Source organism: Mobula hypostoma, chromosome 6 (genome assembly GCF_963921235.1).
Source record: "Mobula hypostoma chromosome 6, sMobHyp1.1, whole genome shotgun sequence".
Classification (NCBI taxonomy): Eukaryota; Metazoa; Chordata; class Chondrichthyes; order Myliobatiformes; family Myliobatidae; genus Mobula; species Mobula hypostoma.
In genome coordinates, this window is record NC_086102.1 from 116,410,330 (window position 1) to 116,434,861 (window position 24,532).

The 24,532-nt window shown below is 52.1% G+C and overlaps 1 protein-coding gene across 5 annotated transcripts in view; it reads left to right on the forward strand.

The window, feature by feature from the left end:
- Nucleotides 1–22,864, forward strand: part of igf2bp2a (insulin-like growth factor 2 mRNA binding protein 2a) — a 163,145-nt gene extending 140,281 nt beyond the window's left edge. For all 5 annotated transcript variants that reach the window (XM_063051532.1, XM_063051534.1, XM_063051533.1 and 2 more), the window contains 5 exons: nucleotides 297–413; nucleotides 3,571–3,645; nucleotides 4,886–5,017; nucleotides 12,223–12,336; nucleotides 22,253–22,864. In XM_063051532.1, coding sequence (XP_062907602.1) covers nucleotides 297–413; nucleotides 3,571–3,645; nucleotides 4,886–5,017; nucleotides 12,223–12,336; nucleotides 22,253–22,339 — 525 coding nt within the window. In that variant the 3' untranslated portion in view covers nucleotides 22,340–22,864. The remainder of the gene's footprint in view (nucleotides 1–296; nucleotides 414–3,570; nucleotides 3,646–4,885; nucleotides 5,018–12,222; nucleotides 12,337–22,252) is intronic.
- Nucleotides 22,865–24,532: the final 1,668 nt, after the last annotated feature.

Genomic DNA, 24,532 nt, shown 5'->3' on the forward strand with positions numbered 1-24,532 from the left:
TTCAGCCTTCCCTCAGCCATCCGCGTAGGACTTGATGCCTCGGGCCTAATGGTGGTGACAAATCCCTCGAGAGTGGGAGGGGTGATTTTCACTCAGACCCCTCCCCTTTTGCTTCCACCACTCTCCCCCCCCCGCCCCCACTGTTGCTGACCACTGATCGCGGTGGCCGAGTGGGCTCCGCCTACGTAGAGCAGTAGAGCGGCCCAGGGTGTAGCCTGCTGCCCCATTGATCGGGGGGGGAGGGGGGTGTCTGCGTTTCCCTGCACCAGACTGACCCGTGGCCTCCTTCCCCGCAGACCTCTGAGCAGGAGGTGGTGCACCTCTTCATCCCCACCCAGGCAGTGGGAGCCATCATCGGGAAGAAGGGACAGCAAATCAAGCAGCTCTCCAGGTTCGCTGGTGCCTCGATCAAGGTAAGGCCCTTCACTCATCCCTGGTTCTGTCCGTGGCTGAGAACTAGCCGCCAGCCCTTTGACCCAGGTTTTGATGGCTTTGGTGGTCAAGTCCGCAGATGATACAAAGATAACTTAGGCAGGCAGGTGGAGTTGAGGAAGCAAGGGGCTGCAGAAGGATTTAGACAGATTAGGAGAATGGGCAAAAAAGTGACAGGTGGAATATCGTGCAGAGAAGTGTATGGTCCTGCACTTTGCAAAAAGGAATAAAGGAATTGATTACTTTCTAAACAGGGAGAAAGTTTACAAATCAGAGTACAAAGGGACAGGAATTTTCATGCGGCGCAGTCTTGATGAGGCAAATGGACTAATTCTGCTCCTGTGTCTTATGGTCTAAAATTAAGATTGAAGGATTACATTTATTTGCCACATACACATTGAAACAGACAATGAAATGCGTTGTTTGCATAATCTGCCCACACACATGAGGGTGTGCTGGGGCAGCTCCAAGTGTTGCCATACGTACTGGAGCCAACACAGTATCGGCAGAAAAACACACAGGAGAACACAGCAAGCAACAAACCCTGTTCCCCTCTCACATGCACACAGACCTCCAATCCCAGGACAGGCTGGGCTCACAGTCTGGCCCTTCGACATCCCCAGTGGACTTGTAGATCCTGTCCCCAAAACCGTCCCTACGAACCTAAAACCATGAGGGGACTGAATGCACTCGGTCTTTTTCCCAGGGTTGGGGAATCGGGAACCAGAGAACATAGGTTTACGGTGAGAAGGGAAAGGTTTATGGTGAGAAGGGAAAGGTTTACGGTGAGAAGGGAAAGGTTTATGGTGAGAAGGGAAAGGTTTAATAGGGCCTGCGGGGCAATTTCTTCACTTTGATATGGAACAAGCTGCCAGAGGGTGTGGTTGGGACACGAGAGTTACGACATTTAAAAGGTGCATGGACTGGAAAAGTTTAGAAGGCTGTGGGCCAAACATGGGCAAATGTGACTGGCTTAGATGGGAATCTTGGTCGTCATGGACCACTCAGGCCTGTAATGACTTCAGGACTAGCAGTGTTGTTCACCTTCATTCCACACTTTGCGCCTTACGTGGCCCAGACTTAAGGCCATGGAGTAAGAGGATCTGTAGCACCGCCAGAAAGTTGTCTGTCTGACAGGAAATTATAACACAGACCATCCCTGAGTCACCAGCAGGGTTTGTCTTTGCAGGCGTCCATGAGCTGATTTTTGGGCCAGAAACAAGAAAATGCACAAAGCTCAGTATGGTGACCAATCCTCCACAGGATGGGCATGAGTGCACATAGGACTGATAAGGATGGCAATTATGAAACATTGTGGGGAGTGTGGATTCAGACATTAGAATTTAATGTTATCATGGCAGTTAGTTCACACGTAGGGCTGTCTGTAAATTGGGTTTTCGTAACCATCAGATGGCTTGTGGGGAAGTGTTTCTTAAAGTGCAACACAAAGTTTCAAAGTTCATACTAATAAGTCTCTTTGGTGGCCCTCCAAAGCCTCCACATCTTTCCTGAAGTAGGCTGCCCACAACTGGGCCAGCCACTCTAGTTCAAGGGTTCCCAGTCTTTTTTAGGCCATGAACCAATACCCTTAAGCAAGGGGTCCGTGGCCCCACGCTGGGAAGCCTTGCGTCTAGTTAGAGTCAAACCGGTAGGCCCAACAATCCAGTTGGGGCCTAACCATTGTGGGGCCAATACTCCATTAGTGGCCAGACCACTGCTGTCTGCAGATGCACCATGACTTTCTGTGTCTGGAGTCTCTGGCGTTTTTAAACTACAACTATCAACAAGCTATTTACATATTCCTCCTATTCCCCTCTCTCTCTCTCTCTCTCTCTCTCTCTCTACGCTTTTCAGCATTGCACGCCCCTCACCCTTCTGACCAAACTGAAGGCATAAGAACGTAAGACAACTGTGGGAATTAGCTACCTGAACACTGAAACTTAGTGTTTGTTGCACTTTAAGAAAAGGGCAGTGCACAGTTAATGGCAGCATCATTAACAGAGTTGGTATACAGAGAGATCTTGGGGTGTCTGAAAGAACCTCAACAATTTGAGCGAGTAGCAGAAGAAGGCCTATGGCTTGCTTGCCTTTATTCGTTGGAGGTGAGAGTCAGCTTTATCAAACTGGTTCGGCCACATCTGAGCAGTCAACTCTGGCTGCCTGATTGTAAACATGGAGCATGCGCAAAGCTTTGGAGAGGGCGCAGAGGAGGTTTAGCAGAATTAGAGGGCCTATGGTATAAGGAGAGGCGGGTTATTTTCCTGGTAGCAGCCGGAGGCTAAGGGGAGACCGGAGGAGGTTTGTAAAAGTATGAGAGGCTTAGACAGGCTTTGTATCTTGGTCGCATGTTGAAAATGTCTAATACTAGAGGGCGTGCGTCTCAGGTGAGATGGGGTAAGATCGAAGGAGATGTGTGGGGCAGGTTTTTATTGCACAGAGCGGTTGGAGCCCAGGGTGCACTTCCAGGGGTGTAGTGGAGGCAAATATGATAGGGGCGTTTAAAAGGCCTATGAATATACAGAGCATGAGGGGGGAGAAGCCCCCATTATAGCTGGGTGATGGGTAGGAACGATACAGGGGTATTGATCACGTGCGGACAGAAGGGATTTGTTTACTTGGCGTTGCCAGCTCAATTAATTTGGCATAACATGGTGGCTGGAAGAGTCTTTTCCTGTGCTTTACTGTATCATGTTTTGGGGATTGGGGTCTTTAGGGAGCATTTCTGAGGTGGTCAGAATCCATTGAGAGGAACTGCCTTTGGTAAAAGAGATGAGAATCAGGGGACATTGGATGGAGGTGGACCCGGGGCGACGTGAAGGCTCTGTCCCCCAACAGTGGCTGGGGGGCTGATGGGAAGGGTGCCGTGAGACTGGGTGGTTCAAATTCAAAGGGAGGTGGGTCAGTTTGTGAAGGGGAGAGATCTGCAGGGCTGTGGGGAGAGAGCTGAGTCGTGTAGAAGGTCATTCTGCGAACTGTGTGTGGAGTGACATCAGTGTGAGCGGGGCAGTGAGAGGTCTAATCACCCACACTCAGCTGCTCATCGAGGGAGGAAGTCCAGCGTTACCACTTGGCCGATCCCAGCAAAGGTCTGGTGGGGAGGATGGTGTAGTTACTGACTCTGTTTGTGTGTGTATTCAGATCGCTCCCGCAGAGGGCCCTGACGCGAGTGAGCGGATGGTGATTATCACTGGCTCTCCAGAGGCACAGTTTAAGGTTGGTGGATGAGCCCAGAAGAGGCATCTGGGGTTGGGGGTGTCACTTCAGAAACAAACACACACTTTCCCGTCTTTTTTTTCTTCCCCCATCTCCTCTGTCCTTCCTCTCTCTCTCTCCCCCCCACCTCCCCCTCCCCCTCTCCCTCCTCCCTCCCCCTCCTCCCTCCCCCTCCTCCCTCCCTCTCCTTCCTCCCCCTCCTCCCTCCCCCTCCTCCCTCCCTCTCCTCCCTCCCCCTCCTTCCTCCCCCTCTTCCTCCCTCTCCTCCTCCTCCCTCTCCTCTCTGTCCTCCTTCCTCCCCCTCCTTCCTCCCTCCTCCTCTTCCCTCCTCCTCTTCCCCCTCCTTCCTCCCTCTCCTCCTCCCCCCTCCTCCCTCCCTCTCCTCCTCCCCCCTCCCTCCCTCTCCTTCTCCTCCTCCCTCCCTCCCCTCCTCCTCCCTCTTCCCCTCCTCCTCCTCCTCCTCCCTCCCTCTTCACTCTCCTCCTTTCTCAAACTCCTCCCCATCTCACCTCTCTCACTCTCCATTTCCGAGTCTCCTTCTCTGTGTTGGGCAAGGGGGGTGGGGACAGAGAGGGAGAGAGGTGAAATGGGGAATGGCTATGGGGAGGGGGGTAAGGTGAGATGGATGGACGGGTGGGGGGAGGGGTAGACATGGGGAGAATTCTCCCACCCGTCCCTCCATCTCACCTTACGTCACCCTCACCCGTCCCTCCATCTCACCTTACCTCACCCTCACCTGTCCGTCCATCTCTCACCCATTCCTCCATCTCACCTTAGATCATCCTCACCCGTCTGTCCATCCCTCACCTGTCCCTCCATCTCACCTTACATCACCCTCACCTGTCATCTCCACTGCCTCTCCATTCTCCTCGCTCCCCTTCACAGCTCCTGTGTCTCCCCTTCTTCCTTCTCCGTACCCCAGCGTCTCTCCCTGTGTCTCTGTCTCTGTCTCTTTCTCCCCCTCCCCAAGCCTGCTGACTGATGCTGGGGTTGGTGTTGGTGTTGGGAGGCCGGGTTGGCCGTGCCCGAGCTCTGGTTTTCTGGGATGCTGACCGATCCTGGGGTTGGGGTTGAGATGCTGACCGATGCTGGGGTTGGGGTTGGTGTTGGTGTTGTGAGGCCGAGTTGGCCGTGGCTGGCTCTAGTTTCCGGGGATGCTGACCGATCCTGGGGTTGGGAAGCTGGGTTGGCCGTGTCTGGGCTCTGGTGTCCCGGGATGACATTCTCTGCTACTCTCCAGGCCCAGGGTCGGATTTATGGCAGGCTGAAGGAGGAGAACTTCTTCAACCCCAAGGAGGAGGTGAAGTTGGAGGCTCACATCAAGGTGCCCGCCTCAGCCGCCGGCAGAGTCATCGGCAAGGGAGGCAAGACGGTAAGGAGTCCCCAGGCTGGAGGTCTTCCCCTGCTTCATCCGCGCTCCACCACCCTTCCTCTCAGTTTCTCCCCTCTCCCCACACTTCATTTCCTTTGCAATGCCCTGCCCCACCTTCCCTCTCTTTACACCTCCACCCCTTCCCTCTCTTTATCCCTCACCTCCCTCCACCCCTTCCCCTTGCTCTATCCACCCCCCTGCATTCCGCTCTGCCCTGCCCCTTGTTCCCTCTTCACTGTTTTCCCCCTCCCCCATTTTACCCCTTTCCCTCACTGTACCACCCCTCTACCCTCAATCAGCCCCGTCTGACCAATGAGGGGCTTTGTCCAACCACCCCCCAACCCCACCACCAAACTCTGCTCTCTGATCTGTGGTTGAATCCAGAATGCACCCACACCACTCTGTACCTGGGACCCAGCTGAGCCTTTACCCACTGCGGCAGTGGGTGGGGGGGGGGTGGTGGCAGGCCAGGGAAGAAGACAGTGCTCACTCTGTACTCCCCTCCTCCCTGGGATATACGGGGGTGGGCAACTCCCTCCCCCTGCCCCTGTGCAACAATAACAGTGTTACCTCGTTCAGGCAGGGCCCAAGTGCAGAGTGAGAGACACTGACGCAGGTCGATAGTTCACAGACCTTATTGCGAACGGTATTAAAGAGAAAATTAAACAATAAACGCTGGGCCAAACAGGGCCGTTAACTAAGACTCTCAAAAGGAAAACGAAGCCTACACTGCGGCTGAAAAGAACATCTAAATATTAAACGTATACCGCTAGTCTTCAGAGTCAATTGACTCGACAGTCCGATATTTCAGGCAAGGCTGAATGCAAACAGGCAGCGAAGCGTTGCTGTGCTGTGTCCAAGTCTCAACAAGCATTATGACGACAAGTATGGAGTTAAATACTATCAAGATAAAATAATAATTAGCTGACACGTGCATATTCATAAGAGCAATTGCGGAATCTACTGCGCTGCCAAATCCATGGTTGTGACAGGGCTCCCTCTCTAGGCGCAGCCCCTGAGGCACCACAGACCTGTGTCCGCTGGAAGTACCAGATCAGCGATTTGTCCAAGATGTCCTTCGCTGGGATCCAAGTACGTTCTTCTGGGCCATACCCTTCCCAGTCCATGAGGTACTGGACCTTACCACGTGCCCGGCGAGGTGCCAGGAGGCGCCGCACAGGATAGACAAGGGAACCATCTACCAGGCAGGGAGGTGGGGTGACTGCGACCAGGGGAGAGGAAGTAACCAGCTTGAGCTGGGAAACATGGAATACTGGGTGGATCTTCAGTGATGCTGGTAGACGCAATCTATAGGACACCTCGTTGACAGGCTTTTCCAGTACAAAAGGTCCCATGTAGCGTGGTACCAGTTTCCGGTTCTCGACTTTAAGGGGAAGATCCCTTGATGCCAACCAGACCTCCTCTCCTGGCTGGAATGGCCTTACCTTTCGACGGAGCCGATCAGTCTGCCGGGAATGCTGTTTCTGGGCGCGCAGCAGAGAAGCCCCGGCTCGTCTCCAGGTGCACTTGTAGTGTAGGATCAGCTGTTCAGCAGCAGGAACTCCTACATCGATCTCTTGATTAGGGCTGGAATCCCTTTGGCATTCAAAGGGAGGTTATTATGGGCGATCTCTGCCCAAACCAATTGGGAGCTCCAGAAATTGGGGTTGGAAGAGGCAAGACAGCACAGGGTTGTGTCCAACTCCTGGTTCACTCTCTCAGTCTGGCCATTAGATTGGAGGTGGAAGCCAGACGAGAGGCTGGCCGTGGCTCCTACAAGAGAACAGAAAGCCTTCCAAAAACGGGAAGTGAACTGTGGACCACGATCAGACACTATGTCTTGAGAAAAGCCATGGAGCCTGAACACATGTTGAACCATGAGTGTGGCAGTCTCATGAACCGATGGGAGCTTGGGGAGGGCAATGAAGTGGGAAGCCTTGGAAAATCAATCCACAACGACCAGTATGGTGGTGTTTCCATTAAACGGGGGCAGACCAATGATGAAATCTACTGAGAGGTGGGACCGGGGCGGTGGGGCACAGGCAGTGGACATAACAGACCCGCAGGACGCTGGCATGATGTCCTGTTCTGAGCGCAGGTGGGACAGGCAGATACAAATTCGTGGACATTCTGGGACATAGATGGTCGCCAAAATTGTCTCTATAAACTCCGGAGTCCGTTGAGTTCCTGGGATGTCCAGCCAGACGGTAAGAGTGACCCCATTCCAACACTTTGGAACGCACCACAACAGGGACAAATGGCTGGTTGGGAGGTCCCCCATCCGGGCTTGGATCTGATTGTTGGGCGGCCCTCACCTCTGCTTCTATTCCCCAGATCACCGGAGCAGTGATACACGAGTGAGGAAGAATGGGCTCTGGATCGGCACTGTCCTCAGATCAGTCGAACTGCTGGGAGAGAGCGCAGCCTTTGTATTCTTGCTGCTGGGATGATAAAGTGAGGATGAAATTGAACCGTGTGAAGAAGAGAGCCCACTGGGCTTGACGAGAGTTGAATCCTTAGCATCCTGAATATAGGAGAGGTTCTTGTGATCTGTCCAGGCCAAGAATGGATGCTCTGCCCCCCTCCAGCCAGCATCGGCATTCCTCCAGGGCCTCCTTGTCAGCCAGAAGCTCCCAGTTCCCAACATCGTAATTCCTCTCAGCCGGAGTCAAGCGACGGGAAAGAAAGGCACAAGGGTACAGCCAGCTATCCGCAGACAAGTGCTAAGAGAGGACAGCTCCAACGCCTACATCGGATGCATCCATCTTGACAATGAATGGCTGAGATGGGTCTGGGTGTTGCAGCAGCGGGGCAGAAGTGAAAATGTCGCTTTAGCTCTGAAAATATTTTGTCTGCACCGTCCGTCCAGTGGAATCCTGCCGAGATCTTCTTGGTGAGTGCATTAATTGGAGCCACAATAGAGCTGAAATTCCGGATGAAGTGTCGATAGAAGTTCGCAAACCCCATGAAGCACCGTACCTGTTTGACTGTAGACGGTTTGGGCTACTCTGCAACTGCCTGATCTTTAGTAGGTCCATTTGAACACTGGATGGGGCATGTATATAGCCCAAAAACGACACCTGGTCTTTATGGAACTCATTGGCGTACAGGTCATTTTCAAGAACGCGTCTGAGTATTCTCCAGACATGCTGGACATGCTCCTGATGAGAGCGGGAGTAGATAAGGGTGTCATCTAAATACACAAACACAGACTGGTTCAACATGTCCCTGAGCACATCATTAACCAAGGCCTGGAATACAGCGGGGGCGCTGACCAGACCAAAACGCATCACCAGGTATTCATAGTGGCCATTAGAGGTGCTGAAAGCCATTTTCCACTCATCCCCTGCTCTCACGTGAATCAGATTGTAAGCATTGCGCAGATCAATTTTGGAAAATATTGTTGCTCCCCGGAGGTGTTCACACGCAGACGCCAGCAAGGGAAGAGGGTAGCGGTTCTTCACAGTGATGCTGTTCAGGGGCCGATATCGATGCAGCTTGCCATCTTTCTTGCTCACAAAAAAAAGCCCGCTCCTGCTGGCAAGGTTGATGGATGGATAAACCCCATGCTCAATGCCTCCTTGATGTATTCCTCCATGGGCACCGTTTCAGGACGAGAGAGAGGAAAGAGCCGGCCCCGGGGAGGACTAGTGCCAGGTAGGAGGTCTGTGGCACAGTCGTATGGTGGTGTGGGGCGGGTGGTGGCCTTTCCTTTACTGAAAACCTCAAGGAGATCCGCATATTCAGCTCAGACAGGTCCACAACCTCAGCTGACACAGGAGGGGAGTCCTAGGATGGAGCTTGAACTGGACCCAGACACGTAGACAGGCATGCTGGTCCTCACTCTTGGAGTACCTTCAGAGACCAGTCGATCCGTGGGTTAAGTCGGGATAACCGGGGAGACCAAGTACCAGTGGCAGTTCAGGTGAATTAACCATATAGAAAAATATTTCTGCATGATGGTCGCCTTCGAGCACCAGTTGGAGGGGTTGGGTGGAAAGGTGGATCTGGCCAGTTCCCAGAGGTCGACTGTCCAGCGCCTTGACATTGATCTTCTCTCTTAATTCCTGAGTTGGAACTCCCCATCTTTGAGCGAGAGAGATGTCCGTAAGATTCCCGGCTGCTCCAGAGTCAATAAACGTCTTAAGTTCATGGGTCTGAGACCTCCACGACAAGGAAGCTGCGAGTATTACAGAATTAGGGGAAGCTGCCTGTAGAGAGAACCGACCTGTCAGGATTACTCTCCCTGCTGAGGGGAATTCTCTTACTGGACACTAGGAACATGCCACCTGGAAGTGTCCTGGATCACCACAATAGAGGCAGGAACCTGTTCTCCAGCGCCGCTCTCGTTCCTCCTGAGGCAGGCGCATACGCCCCACTTACATAGGCTCCTCTGTGGGCTGGGTGCTGGGTGGTGAGGGAGGGGGAGAGGGCGAGGAATGATGGTGATCGGATGAGGGATGGGGGGAGGGCAAGGAAAGACAGTGATCTGGCAGAGTGTGGGAAGTTTGAAACATTCTTTCACTGCGTCACTCAGTCACCCGGTCGTCAACTCGAATAGCCAGATTAATCGTGTCATCCAGATTATCCTGCTCGTCCCAGACAGCGGCCCCATGCCGGACCCCTGTGTTCAGTCCACGCTGGAAGGCAGTGACGAGCAATCTCTCATTCCATCCTGTCTCTACTGCAAGGGTACAGAATTTCACTGCATAGGCTCTCACCATTCCTCTGCCTTAGCGCAGGTCGAAGAGTCGGTGGGCAACCATCTCACCCCATACTGGAAGATCAAAAACCCTCCTTAACTCCACTACAAAATTCGGAACAACTGCGCTGCGGGGTATCCTTGTTCCAAAAAGCGTTGAACAGGCTGAGTGAGGTCCGTCAAAAAGATTGACCATGTACGCCAATTTTTGCGCATCATCACCAAAACGACCAGGCTGGGCTTGGAATGTCAGTTCACATTGAGTAATAAAATCTCTGCAACCATCGGGATCACCAGAATATCTGCCTGCTGGTGGAATACTCGGTTCCTGAACGGTCGTGGGAGTCGGCTCTGGTCCAGGTGCGGGAACGGGAGCATTAGTAGCAGAGTTTGTCGGTGCAGCAGAAAAGGAGGACCTGCGAGATGCTGGGAGTGGGACTGAGACGGCCTGAGGCTGCTGAATTGAGCTGGCGAGAACGTTAATGCCTGTCAGCTGAAGTTTGTGGACTGCGGCCATGAGTGTGGAAATCGCAGACACCTGAGTCTGATTGTCTGCGGTAAGTTGTTGAACTGTTGCGGCTAGGGACGATACCTGCTCCTCCAAGTGAGACTGGGCTTGTCGGCACGAGGTTATCTGCCTCATTGCCTCCGTAACTTCACTGAAAACAGATTCCATTGCCTGTAGCTTGTCTCCTACCTGACCAATGAATTTCACGGCCAAGGTCAGCTGCTCTGTCTCTGCTGGGTCCATCTTTGTGTTGGTTCGAGACTTGCTGTCACCAGGTTCGGATACAGCCCAAGTGCGGAGTGAGAGACACTGAAGCAGGTCGAGAGCTCACAGACTTTATTGTGAATGGTGTTAAAGGGAAAATAAAACAATAAACACTAGGCCGAACAGGGCGGTTAAGTAAGACTCTCAAATAGAAAATGAAGCCTACACTGTGGCTGAAAAAGCATCAAAACATTAAATGAATACCGCTAGTCTTCAAAGTCTGTTGACTCAACAGTCCAATTTCTCGGGGAAAGCCGAATGCAAACAGGTAGCGAAGCGTTACTGTGCTCTATCCAAGTCTCAGCAAGCACTACGATGACAAGTATGGAGTTAAATACTATCATGATTAGATAATAATTAGCTGATATATGCATATTCACAAGCACAATTGCCATATCTACTGCGCTGCTGAATCTGTGGTTGTGACAAACAGCCTCTGCCCCACCCTTTGCCCCCCAGTGCACGTCTCTGACGGCCGGCAGGCAGATTATGTCACGGTTGTACAAGATGTTGGTGAGGTGGCATTTGGAATATTGTTTTCGGTTTTGATCACGCTGCTGCAGGAAAGGTGACATTTAAGGTGAAAGAGTTTTGAGGATTTTGTCTGGACTCGGGGTTGACTTCCAAAGGGAGGTTGAGCAGGCTGGGACTGTATTGACTGGAGTGCAGGAGAATGGGAGTGGGTCATCTTATGGTGGTGTACAAAATCATGAGGGGCAGGGGCAGGGTAAATGGGGACCTCTTCCCCAGTTTTGTGAGTCAAGAACCAGAGAATGAAGTTTTAAGCTGAGAAGGGATTTAATAGGAACCTGAGAGGCAACTTAAAGATTAGCTTTATTTGTCACATGTACATCGAAACATCAGAAGTACAGTAAAGTGCATCGGTGAAGAACATAGTCCAAGGGTTGTGCTGGGGGTGGGCTAAAGATGTCGCCACACTTCCAGCGCCAACGTAGCAAGCCCACAACTCACTAACCCTAATCCGTACGTCTTTGGAATGTGGGAGGAAACCAGGGCACCCGGAGGAAAGTCACACAGTCACAGGGAGATTGTACTAATGCCTTACAGACAGTGGCGGGAATTGAACCTCAATCTGTGATGTAAAGCAATTGCGCTGGCCAGTTCGCTACTGTGACACCCCAGACAGTGGAGCCGTCAGGGCCAGAGGCTGAGGGAGGTGCGTTAACAATATTTAATCAGCACCTGACAGATACGTGGATAAGGATAGATTTGAGAGTAATGGCCAAACGCAGGCAAATAGGATTAGCTTGGATGGAAATCTTGGTGGACGTGGACCAGTTGAGCCGAAGGACCTGTTTCTATGCAGTTTGACTCTGTTGCCCCTGTTTGACCATCCCTCACTGCGTCCCACTCTGCCATGCTGACCGTCCCACTCTGCCATGCTGACCGTCCCACTCTGCCATGCTGACCGTCCCCCTCTCTGCCATTCTGACCGTTCCCTCTCTGCCATTCTGACCGTTCCCTCTCTGCCATGCTGACTGTCCCCTCTCTGCCATGCTGACCGTCCCCCACTGCCATGCTGACCATCCCCTCTCTGCCATGCTGACCATCCCCTCTCTGCCATGCTGACTGCCCCCCTCTCTGCCATGCTGACCGTCCCCCTCTCTGCCATGCTGACTGTCCCTTTCTCTGCCATGCTGACCGTCCCCTCTCTGCCATGCTGACCGTCCCCTCTCTGCCATGCTGACCATCCCCCTCTCTGTCCACCAGGTAAACGAACTGCAGAACATCACAAGCGCCGAGGTGATTGTTCCCCGGGACCAGACGCCCGACAGCAACGACGAGGTCATCGTCAAGATCGTTGGACACTTCTTTGCCAGTCAGGTAGTCTGTAGGCTGTGCTTTCCCTCCGCTAGAGGGGGTGGGTTGGGGTGTGTGTGTGTGTGTGGGCGTTTGCACTGTGATCAGACTACGTTGTCCTACCTGTGTCTGAAGCCCCCGTCAGCTTCCCACACTGCAGTACAAGGCAACGCCCCAGCCTGCGCACAGCAAACGTCCCGGCAGTGTGGTGAGAGTGAGTGACACTGTTTTCCACTGTCTGTGCCCGGGCATCGGCTTTACCCGGCCTCAACGACTGATCCTTGGCTCTGCCCCACACTGGGGTCTGTGCCCATGTCCCCAAAACAGAGGGGGCCTTGTAAAACCAGGCTGCCTCCTCGTGTTCCAACCCAGGGGCTCGGAAACACCCCTGCTTTTCCTACCCCCTCGGCCTGTCGATGTGGTGGGTTGGTCCTGTCCACGTTTTGCTGCAGGCTGCCCCCACCCCCATCCAATCACAGCCCTCCCTCACCCCATCTAATCACAGCCCTTCCTCATCCCATCCAATCACAGCCCTCCCTCACCCCATCCAATCACAGCCCTCCCTCACCCCATCCAATCACAGCCCTCCCTCACCCCATCCAGTCACAGCCCTCCCTCACCCCATCTAATCACAGCCCTCCCTCACCCCACCCAATCACAGCCCTCCCTCACCATGACGACTAGCATTAGCGTGGCTTTCCGCCTGCTTGCCGGTGACTGGACAACTCACCCTGTGGAGAGGCGCTGTCCCGGCATCTGGTGACAGCAGTGATAATGAGCTGCACTCGGCAGCCTCTGGGGGGAGTCTGCCAGCTGGGAGCGTGGCGGCTCAGAAACGTGCCCTTTGACCCTCGGTCTCCGTGCCAACCATCATCCCTGCCAGTACTGATTCAGTTTCCGGTCTGTCCCACGGGAATTCAAGTGCCTGTCCATCCCCGTCAGTGTGCCTGGCCCGCCCTCAGAAGGTCCAAACAATTTGCCCTGACTGCACCCCTAACAAGCACCCGCCAGATGTGCCCAACCCAGCTCTTCATGCATGAAGTAATAGATTAATCCTGTCTCAGGATTTTTTTCCTGGTATTTCCCTACCACTGGCCTTTTCCCAGCACTTGCTGTTCTCCAGTGATCTGGCCCCTCACCTGTGTGAGGGAAGCTCTAATCATCAGTATCAGGGCCCCAGTGAACTGTTCCCCTGCCCTTCCATTAACAGCCTGGGACCCGTCTCGTCAGACCCTGGACTCCCTTTTAAGCCTCGTAGATGGAGATTAATGATGAGAACTATTTTGTTTATTTGTCACATCTACATTGAAATGCGCGGATTGTGTCAAATCGAATCAGTGGGGATAGCGCAGGGGCAGCCCGCAAGGGTAGCCAGGCTCCCAGCGCTGGCAAAGCCTGCCCACAACTCACTCACTCGTCCCCGTACGTGTATAGAATGTGGCAGGAGACCAGAGCACCAGGAGGAAACCAGGGAGATGGTACAAACTCCTTACGGGCAGCGCTGGGAATGGAACTGCATTCGGCGATCAGGAGCCCTGTAACAGCGTTGTGCTAATCACTATGCTGCCATGCCACTCATGTATGTTTTTTTTAATAACGTTGAAAGAATTTCACCGTCCCTCTCTGAATCCTCCAGGTACAGTGTCTGTTTCACAGTAGATACAGATAAGAAGTATTCAGTTAAGACCCGACTCCCATAGAACATAGAATAGTACAGCACAGTACAGGCCCTTCAGCCAAAAAGTTGCGCCGATCCTTAAACCCTGCCTCCCATATAAGCCTCCACCTTAAATTCCTCCATATACCTGTCTAGTAGTCTCTTAAATTTCACTAGTGTATCTGCTTCCACCACTGACTCAGGCAGTGCATTCCACGCACCAACCGCTCTCTGAATAAAAAACCTTCCTCTAATATCCCCTTGAACTTCCCACCCCTTACCTTAAAGCTATGTCCTCTTGTATTGAGCAGTGGTGCCCTGGGGAAGAGGCACTGGCTATCCACTCTATCTATTCCTCTTATTATCTTGTACACCTCTATCATGTCTCCTCTCATCCTCCTTCTCTCCAAAGAGTAAAGCCCTAGCTCCCTTAATCTCTGATCATAATCCATACTCTCTAAACCAGGCAGCATCCTGGTAAATCTCCTCTGTACCCTTTCCAATGCTTCCACATCCTTCCTATAGTGAGGTGACCAGAACTGGACACAGTACTCCAAGTATGGCCTAACCAGAGTTTTATAGAGCTGCATCATTACCTTGCGGCTCTTAAACTCTATCCCTCGACTTTGACTTATCCATCCTGTGACTCCATGTACGTATTGTTCTTTTTGTCCCTAATGGGCCCCACTCTGCCTCTGATTATTCTTGTACAGAGAGGCAGCATGGGAACAGGCCCTTCGGTCCGCTGAGCTCCATTTAACTGACCTACGCCGGTCCCATCCTGGTCCCTCTCCCCACTCCACCCCCCACCATCTGTTGTGCCACTCAGCTACACTCACAGCTTAATAAACTGCACGTCATATCCGGAGAAAACCCACACAGTCACAGGAAGACCTTGCATGTTCCACACAGGCTGTGGCCTGGGTCAGCATTGAATCCGGCACGCTGGACCTGTGAGGTGGCAGCTCCAGTAGCCAGTGCAACCCTGCTGGGACTCTTCAAAACACTTCGGGATTTTCATCAATCTTGTCCCGACTCCTTTCGCCGGGATGTATTTTCAGATATCCTTTTCACCTAAACTCCTGAAGGGATCCTTTTTGTTTCCAGTTGTACATCTACTACCCTTCCATATAAGACCATAAGACGTAGGAGCAGTATTCAGCCCATCAAGTCTGTTCCGCCATTCCACCATGGCTGATCTATTATCCCTCTCAACCCCATTCTCCTTCCTTCTCCCCACAACCTTTGACACCCTGACTAATCAACTTCTGTAAATGTATCCAGTGACTTGGCCTCCACAGCCTTCTGTGGCTATAAATTCCACAGATTAACTCTCTGCCTGAAGAAATTCCTCCTCATCTCTACTCTAACGCAACATCCTCTCCACATCCCGTCGATCTGGGGCTTTCAATATTCAGCAGGTTTCAGTGTGATTTCGCCCCCCCCCCCCAAGTTCCAGTGAGTACAGGCCCAGAGTTTCCAAACACTCCTGACATGGCACCTTTTCCTGCCCTTCCATATCCCTTTGCATTCAGGCTTCGTCCGACTTTTTGGCCAAAAAACCTCTCAACCTCTTGGGAACACGTTAGCCCTAAATCTTTGCCGTTTCACTTTTGAATGAATCCCAGTGGTCACATCCTGACCAACCTGTATGTCATTACTTCCCTGTACCTACCGGTCTTATCATGTTATAATAGGCCTTCATTAATTTCTAATCTATCTTCGTCTTTCTTGGTAAGTGTCCTGGCTGGCCACTCTGAAGTGTGCCTCCACTGCCATTTCAACCACTTGCCTGGCTTCATTTATTAAAGTTATGACCAGTACTTACCTTTCTCTAGTCTGACTATGCCAGCTTAGAAGGTTATTCTCAGTGTACTTTAAAAATTCTTTCCCCTCTGAGCCTTTCACACTAAAGTAATCCCAGCTGATGTACAGAGGGATGGTAGGGTCCAACTTGAAAAGCACCTTGAAAGTAACAACTCAAGTAGACTAAGTGGTAAAGGAGTATTGTTTCTTCGCCTTCATCACTAGCAGCAAGTCAGGATACTGTAAAACTGGTAGGCCACAAGGTGGAGTATCGTGTGCAATTCTGGTCACACCATTATAGGCTATCCACTGCACTGCCCATGGCTGAGAACTTGATCCTTGACCTTCGAACCAGGTGACCTGGCTTTGGCAGAGTGAGTGTTGCTGTGCTGCAGAACGCGGGAGTGGGTCGCAGCCGGAACAGAGCTGGGGCTCGTGGTAGGGAGGGGGGAGCCCCACCACGCGCACAGGGGTCTGGGGCTCCTGCTCCAACTCCACTAGGAGCTCTACTCGGCATCAAACAACGGGGGACAGTAGCTGCAACAAACCGTCTGCTGGGGGAAACCTGCGGGCAGGCAGCAACAGGACTGGTTGTACAGTGAAGCAGCATGCCATCTGTACAGATCAGTGGTGTTACAGTTACAAGGAGCAGTGCAGGTAGTGCAAGGCCACGTGAGGTCAAGAGCCCATCCGAGAGTACTGTTATTACTGCAGGACAGAAGTTGTCCTTGAGCCCAGTGGTGCGTGCTTTCCGGCTTTTGTGTCTCCTGCCAGAAGAGACGGTGGAGGAGGAAGAATGTCTGGCGTGCGAGGGGCCTTTGATGATGTCGGCTGCTTTACCGAGGCAGCAAAATGTAGAAACCGTCCTTGGAGGGGAGGCTGGTTCCTGTGGCGCACTGAGAGGTGTCCGCAGCTCTGCGGTTCCTTGTGGTCGTGGCGCATCTCGATAGAATGCTTTCTGTGATGCAGTCAGTAAAGTTGGTGACAGTCGAATTTCTGAACTCTTCAGAGGAAATAAGAGGCATTGGTGCGATTTCTTGGACGTGGCATCTACTTGCTGGACCAGGAGAAGTTTGGGTTGTTTCAGTGGGGGTGCTGAGATTGTGCAGGACAGAGGACAGAGTCAGGGAGCTGGAGGTGTAAATCAGCTATACCCCTACTGAAGATTGGGCAGACCTGTGGAGGCAAATGACTTCACTGTGTCCCGAGTGAAGCCCACGGGTTCGATTCCCAGACTGCCCCCTGGCAACCAGCCTACAGCCTCTGGCAGAGCCGTTGCCTCCCAGTGACCCAGGTTCAATCCTGACCTTGGGTGCTGTCTGTGTGGAGTTCGCCCGTTCTCCCAGTAACAAATCCGCGGGGCAAGAACAAGGAGGAGGTAGTACGATTAAATGTTTTTTACTGAGTCATGTTCGTAACGGTTTGCGCTGGGCATTACAGTGTGGGAGCTACGAACTGGGCCCCGAGACGAAAGCCTGTGCACAAAAGAGAGCGCCCCCTGTGTGTAGGAGGCCCAGTCGATTCACTGTGTGACCAACCTGCCGCGCGTGCACTCGGGCCATTCTCACAATCGATCCAATACCGTTCCTCCCTCCCCCTATAGATGGGGACCGCAGAGGAAGGGAATCAGTGAGGTAAACTGAGAAAAATGACCACGTGTCTTTTCCCACGTGGTGAGTGCGCCTTTGCCGATCAGTCTGATGTAGCAGACTGCCAGCGGTGGTGTGGCTTTCCTCGTGGGTGCTCCAGTTTCTTCCCACGTTCTAAAGGTGTGCAGCTGGTAGATTACTGGGCTGCACCGAGTCCCCCCCCCCCAGTGTGTGGGTCAGTGGCAGAATCTGGGGGATGGTGTGGGGAGAGTTGATGGAATATGAAAGAAAGTAAGTGGGAAGAGGGGCGGGGAAGAGACTCATGGGATTGCTTTGACAGCCAGAAGACACACGAGTAAGTGTTCCACAGCACAGAGAAGGATCTCTCAGCCCACACCACACGTCTATTCCAACCAAGATGCATCTTCAAGTTGATCCCATTTCCCAGCACTTGGCCCATGTCCCTTAAAACACTTGTGGTCCATATAACTGTCCATCTACTACTAAAATGTATCCTACATGCCTGCCTGAGCCACTTCCTCTGACAGCTGTTTCTATCTACCTACCACCCAGTGTGTAAAACAATCGCCCCTTTCACCTCTAACCTTAAAACTATGTCCTCTAGTTTTCAATTCCCCAGTCCTGGAACAAAGACTGCACACATTACCTGTGGTCCTCATGACTTTACATACTTGTATAAAATCATCCCTTAGTTACCTACACTCCAAGGAGTACAGTCCCAGCCCTGTCTATAACCTCTTCCCCCTAACTCAACCCCTCAAGTTCTGGCAACTTCTTTGTAAATCATTTCCGCACTCTTTCCAGTTTAATCGTGTCTTTTGCATAACAGGGCAACTAAAACTGAACACAATACCCAAATGTTATGTGGCCTCACCAACATCTTGTGTAGCGATCTCATCTTTTATATACTCTGTGGCCACTTCATTAGGTACACTTACTTGTACACCTCGTTAATGCAAATGTCCAATCAGCCAAGCATGTGACAGCAGCCCAGTGCACGAGAGGTTTATGGTCAAGAGGTTCAGTTGTTGTTCGGACTGGAGAACAAGTGTGAACTAAGTGACTTTGAGGAATGGTTGTTTTGTACCAGACGGGGTAGTTTGAGTATCGCAGAAACTGCTGATCTCCTGGGATCTGCAGGCACAGCCATCTCTAGAGTTTACAGAGAATGAAGTGAAAAACATTGAACATCCAGTGAGCGGTAGTTTTGTGGGGCGAAAATGCCTTGTTAATGAGAGACGTCAGAGGAGAATGGCCAGACTGGTTTAAGCTGACATGAAGGTAACGGTAACTCAAATAACCTGGTTACAACAGTGGTGTGCAAAAGAGGATCTCTGAATGCACAGCACATCAAACCTTCAAATTAAATGGGCTCCAGCCTTCTCCTTCCCACCCTCCCCCCACCTTCTTTATAGGGCCTCTGCCCCTTCCCTCTTCAGTCCTGACGAAGGGTTCTGGCCCAAAACGTTGACTGGTCGTTTCCACGGATGCTGCCTGACCTGCTGAGTTCCTCCAGCGTGTTGTGAGTGTTGCTCTGACCCCAGCATCTGCAGAGTATTTTGTGTAAGTGATTTGTACTTATTGAGATACAGGGCAGAATAGGTCCTTCTGGCCCTTCAAGCCACCCACAACCCCCCCCCCCCGCCAATTTAATCCTAGCCTAATCGTGGGACAATTTGTAATGACCAATTAACCTACCAACCAGTACATCTTTGGACTGTGGGAGGAAATCCACGCCGTCAAGGGGAAAACGTACAAATTCTTACAGGCAGCAGTGGGATCTCCTCCACTGTTATACCAGCTATCACTGCTGATTTCTAGTACTTGGGAACAACAATAAACTACTCAGCCCTTTTACCTGTTTGACTGCTCACCGAGATCCTGGCTGATCTACCTTCACCATCCTCCAGTGTCCCTTAATGTACAAATGTCCATTAATCTCTGCTTTGAAGGAGGCTGTGAAACAACCTTCATGGTCACTGGGAGAGGTTTTCAAAGATTCTCCTCCCTCTGTTTGGAGAGAGGGCTCTTACTCCCTGACCTGAACACCCCTTGTCCGCATTCTTATGAGGATGAAATTCCACTGGGGGAAGGGGGAAGCTCAGCAACTCGGGCAGCATCTGCAGAGAGAGAAATGCAGTCAACATCTCAGGCTAAAGACTTTCCCCACAGGTGCTGCCTGACCAGTCGAGGGTTAACATCTTTGACCCCAAAAGTGCCTCTCTCCTGTTAGTAGGAGATCCTAGGGTCTGAGGGCAGTCTCAGAATAGAGGGGTGTGCCATTAAAGCTGAGATGAGGAATTTCTTCATCCTAAGGGTGGTGAAGCTCTCAATTTCGTTGCCCCAGAGAGTGGTGGAGGCAAGTCATCGGGTGCATTTAAGGCAGAGATTGATGAGAACTGAGTGGTAAGGGGATAAAGCATTACAAGGAGAATTAGATTGGGAGGATAAATCAGCCATGGTTGAGTTGTAGAACAGACTTGATGGTTTGAATGGCTGAATTCTGCTCCTATATGAGAACATGGGATGGGAGCAGAATTAGCCACTCAGCCCATTATTTTTTGCTCCACTATTCTATCATGGCTGTCTTATGATCCCTCTCAACCCCATTCTCCTGCCTTCTCCCCATAACTGTTGACATCCTTACTACCAATCCCTCTCTTTAAATATACCAAATGACTTGGCCTCCAGAACCATCTGGGCCAATGAATTCCATCGATTCACCATCATCTGGCTAAATAAATGTCTCCTCTTCTGTGTTCTAAGGGAATATCCTTCTTTTCTGAGGCTGTACTCTGGTCCTAGCCTCCCTCACAATAGGAAACATCCTCTCCATGTCCGCTCTATCTAGGCTTTTCAATATTTTGAAAGGTTTCAATGAGATCCCTCAATCTTCCAAACTCCAGCATGTATAGCCCAAAGTCATCAAAATGCTCCTTGTACATTCACAGTTTAATTCCTGGGATCATTCTCATGAACCTCCTCTGGATCCTGTCCGGTGCCAGCACAGTTCTTAGATTAAGAGGCCCAGAACTGCTCATAATACAAGTGCAGTCAGACCAATGCCTTACAAAGCCTCGGCTTTTCTCATTCCAGCCTGGATTCGTTTAGGAATCCTGACCTCTAAGGCAGTACAAGGTGCTAGAGGAACTCAGCAAGTCAGGCAGCATCTACAAAAATGAACAACCAGTCAATGTTTTGGGCTGAGACCCTTCATCAGGACTGGAAAGGAAGAGGAAGCAGCCAGGATACGAAGGTGGGGGAGGGGGGAGTATAAGCTGGAAGGGTGGGGGAGGATAATGAAGTAAGGTGCTAGGTGGTGGTGGTGGAAAAGGTAAAGGACTGGAGAAGAAGGAATCTGATAGAGGGGTGTGGACCACGGGAGAAAGGGAAGGTGGGGCACCGGGATGGGGGGTGATAGGCAAGTAAGAGGAAGAGATAAGGGAGGACAAAGTGAGGAATTGAAGGGGGAAAGGGAAGAATTGGCAGACATTGGAGAAATCAATGTTCATGCCATCAGGTTGGAGGCTACCCAGGTAGATTATGAAGTGTTGATCCTCTAACCTGAGAGTGGCCTCGTAATGACAGTAGAGGAGGCCATGGACTGACATGTTGGAATGGGAATGGGGATTGGAATTAAAATGGTTGGCTACTGGAAAGTCCTGCTTTTTGTGGATGGAACAAAGTGCTTGATAGAGCCCTCTCCCAATCCATGTCGGGTCTCACCTACGTCGAGGAGGCCACATTCAGAGCTCTGGATACAGCGGATGAGCCGAACAGATTTGCAGGTCAAATGTCACCCTCAGCTGCCCATTCACCTCTTCCCCACCTCCATTCAGAGCCCCAAACAATCTTTCCAGGTAAGACAACACTTCACCTGCGAATCTGTTGGGGTCGTCTATGTATCTGGTACGCCCGACGTAGATTGACGGGCCACTTTGTCCAGCAGCTTCACTCCATCCACAGGGGGAGGATTTACCAGTGGCCAGCTGTTTTAATTCCAACCCCCATTCCCATTGTGACAGGGCATCCTCTACTTCTACCATGAGGCCACCCTCGTGTTGGAGGAGCAACACCTTCGTTTCCATCTGCTTAGCCTCCAAACTGAGGGCGTGAACATCCATCATCTCCAACTTCCAGTAAGTTTCCCCTCCCTCCTCAATTCCAACTCTGACTTCACCCCTTATCTCTTTAGCTGCCTATCACCTCTCCTGGTGCCCCTCCTCCTTCCCTTTCTCCCATGATCCACGCTCCTCAGACTCCTGCTTTTTCCACCCATCACATCCCAGCTTGTTCCTTCATTCCCCCTTCCCCACCCACTTGTCTCTACCCATCACCTTCTAGCTGGCACTTATTCTCAAAATAATCTGCAGATGCTGTGATCAAAGCAACACTTTCAGTATGCTGGATGAACTGAGCAGGTCGGGCAGCATCAGTTAGAAACGATGAGTTGACGTTTCGGGCTGGAACCCTTCGTCAGGACTGAAGAATGAAAGATGGGGAAGGATTTGAAGAATGCTTGAGTTCTGAAGAGACCTGCTGAGTTCATGAAGTCGTACTTATTCTCATTCCTTTCCAGTCCCGACTTTGACTTTTTCCCCCATTTCTATATGTTTTATATTCCGAGTCCCTTCGGCATCCTGAGAGTTCCCAGCATTGCAGAGTATCGTGTGTTGGTGTAAAATCTAAGCATGAGCGTGTAAATGTTGACTGAGTTGTGTGTGGTCTTCAAGATGCTGCCTGACCAGCCCAGAGTTGCCAACATGTGCTGGTTGCCAGCAGGAGGACGGGGCTTGCTCTTCCGTGCCTGACGGGTTGTGTTTTGTGTCTTTTGCCCTCCCTCTCCACCCCCACTTGTCCGGCCCAGACAGCGCAGCGCAAGATCCGGGAGATCGTGCAGCAAGTGAAGCAGAAGGCACAGGCGGGCGGCCCCGGCCCCCAGCGCGCCAAGTGAAGGGAGAGGCGCCAGCCGGTCACGTTGAGGAACAGCAGACGAATGTAGTCCTTCCGACACACAACACACACTCTCACACTCACGGACACACACAATACATACACGGATACACGAACACGCATACATGGACACGGACACACACACACACACACACACACACACACACACACACACACACACACACACACACACACACACACACACACAGACACTCACGTACACACAGAGACACGCGGACGCACCAGACCGACAGGCCGGGAACGAACCAAAGAAACGACTCCACAGCAGACACGAAGGAGGTCTCTGCCAGCGACCGAAGGCTGTGGCCCCAGGGGTTGCCGGAGGGAGGGAGACTGCCGGCAGTGCTCCTACAGTCTGTGTGAAACCCTTGCATTCCCCTCCCCTCCTCACTGGGTCACCCCACCCCGACTGTAGATGGCTCAGGAGCCAGAGCAGGCTGCTGAGCTGCAGTAGTGTGAATAGGTTTTTTTATATAATAAAGTTGAAACTAGTTCTGGTTTAACACTGCTTTGTAGATAACACGTGCATTTTTTTTAAAAAAAGAGATATTCATTTTGTCTGTTTTTTCCGAGAGATTAAATCATATCTTTTTGAGGCAGAAGTGGTGGCGTGTGCGTGGTCCGTTCTTTGGGAGGTGGGGGGAGGGCTTGCTGGTGGGTCAGGGGTTTACAAACATGTTGACGAAAATAATATACGGTTACTTTTGTCAGTTCCCTGGAGGGCCCACCCGTTCTCGGAAATCTACCCTACTCCTACTCCAGGGCACCCAAGCACGAACGTATTCCCGGAAGGTGGGCAGGCAGTCGGCCCGGGGAACGAGAGAAGGGGGTCTCGGGGAACGGAAGTGGGTAGGGGTAGCGAGAGAAGATAGGGACTCTTGGGCAACAGGAAAGGGTGGGGGTTTCGGGGAACGGAAGTGTGTGGGGTATCAGAGAACGGAAGAGGGTTAGGGAACCGGAGTACGGGAGACGCCGGGTAAGCTCGGGCAACGGAATCGAGTGGGGATTGTTGGGGAGCGGGAGTGGATGGGGGATCTTAGAGAACTTCAGAGAGTGGGGGGGGGGGTTGATCTCGGAGAACAGGAGACGGTGCGTAATTTGGGGAACGGGGTAGTGTAGAGGATCGCGGGGAACGACAGAGGGTTCCGACATCGGTGAACAGGATCCCGGGCAACGGACGAGTGGTTGGGCGGGGGGGTGGTATTTGGAAACAGGAGCGGTTGAGGGATCTCGGCAAACGGGAGAGGGTGGGCGATCTCGGAGAGCGGAAGGAAGTGGTAGACGTCAGAGAACTGGAAAGGTTAGGGAATCTCGAAGAAGAGAAGGTGGTGGGCGATCTCGGAGGACACGAGTAGGGGGATCTCGAGGATGGGAAAAGGTAGGACAAGAGAGGGTGGGGAACCTTGGTGAACGGGAGATGGAGAGAACGCGGTGAATCTCGGAGCGGTAGAAGGTGAGAGGATGGGGTATCTCGGGAATGTCAGAGGGTGGGGATCTCGGAGAACGAGGGAAGGGGGCTCTCAGAGAATGGGGACGTAGGGCAACAGGAGAGGGTGGGAGATCTTGAAGAACGGAAGACGCCGAGGTATCTCAGAAATGGGGAAGTGTGAAGGATCTCGGCGAACGGGATAGCGTCTGGAATCTCACAACGGGGGAGGGTGGGGATTACCAGGAACAAGAAGAGGCGCGGGATCTAGGGGATACGGAAGAGGATGGGAGATCTGGGGAAAACGGGAGAGTATCGGGATACAGGAGAGGTGGGTTATGTTTGAATTCTCCGGAAATGGTTCATGTCAGAGGACAGGAGAGCGCGAGTGTCGAATATTTTGGGCAACAGGGAAGGGTGGGGAACCTCGGAGAACAAGAAAAGGTGAGGGGTCTGGGAGAAGTTGCGGGATCTTGGGCAACGGGAGAAGGTGGGGCATCTCGATGAACGCGTGAAGGTGGGGCGTCTCGGGAAAAAGGAGAGGGTGGGAGATCTCGGAGAACGGAAGAAGGTGGATCTCGGAGAACGGGACACGGTGTGGGACAACGAGAGCGGGTGGGGGAATTCGGGAACGGGAGAATGTGTGAGATCTCGGGTTACGGAAAAGGGCGGGAGTTCTCAGGGAATGGAAGTACATGTGGCGTTTTCACAGAAGGGGAGCTGGGGAGGATCTCAGAAACAAATATA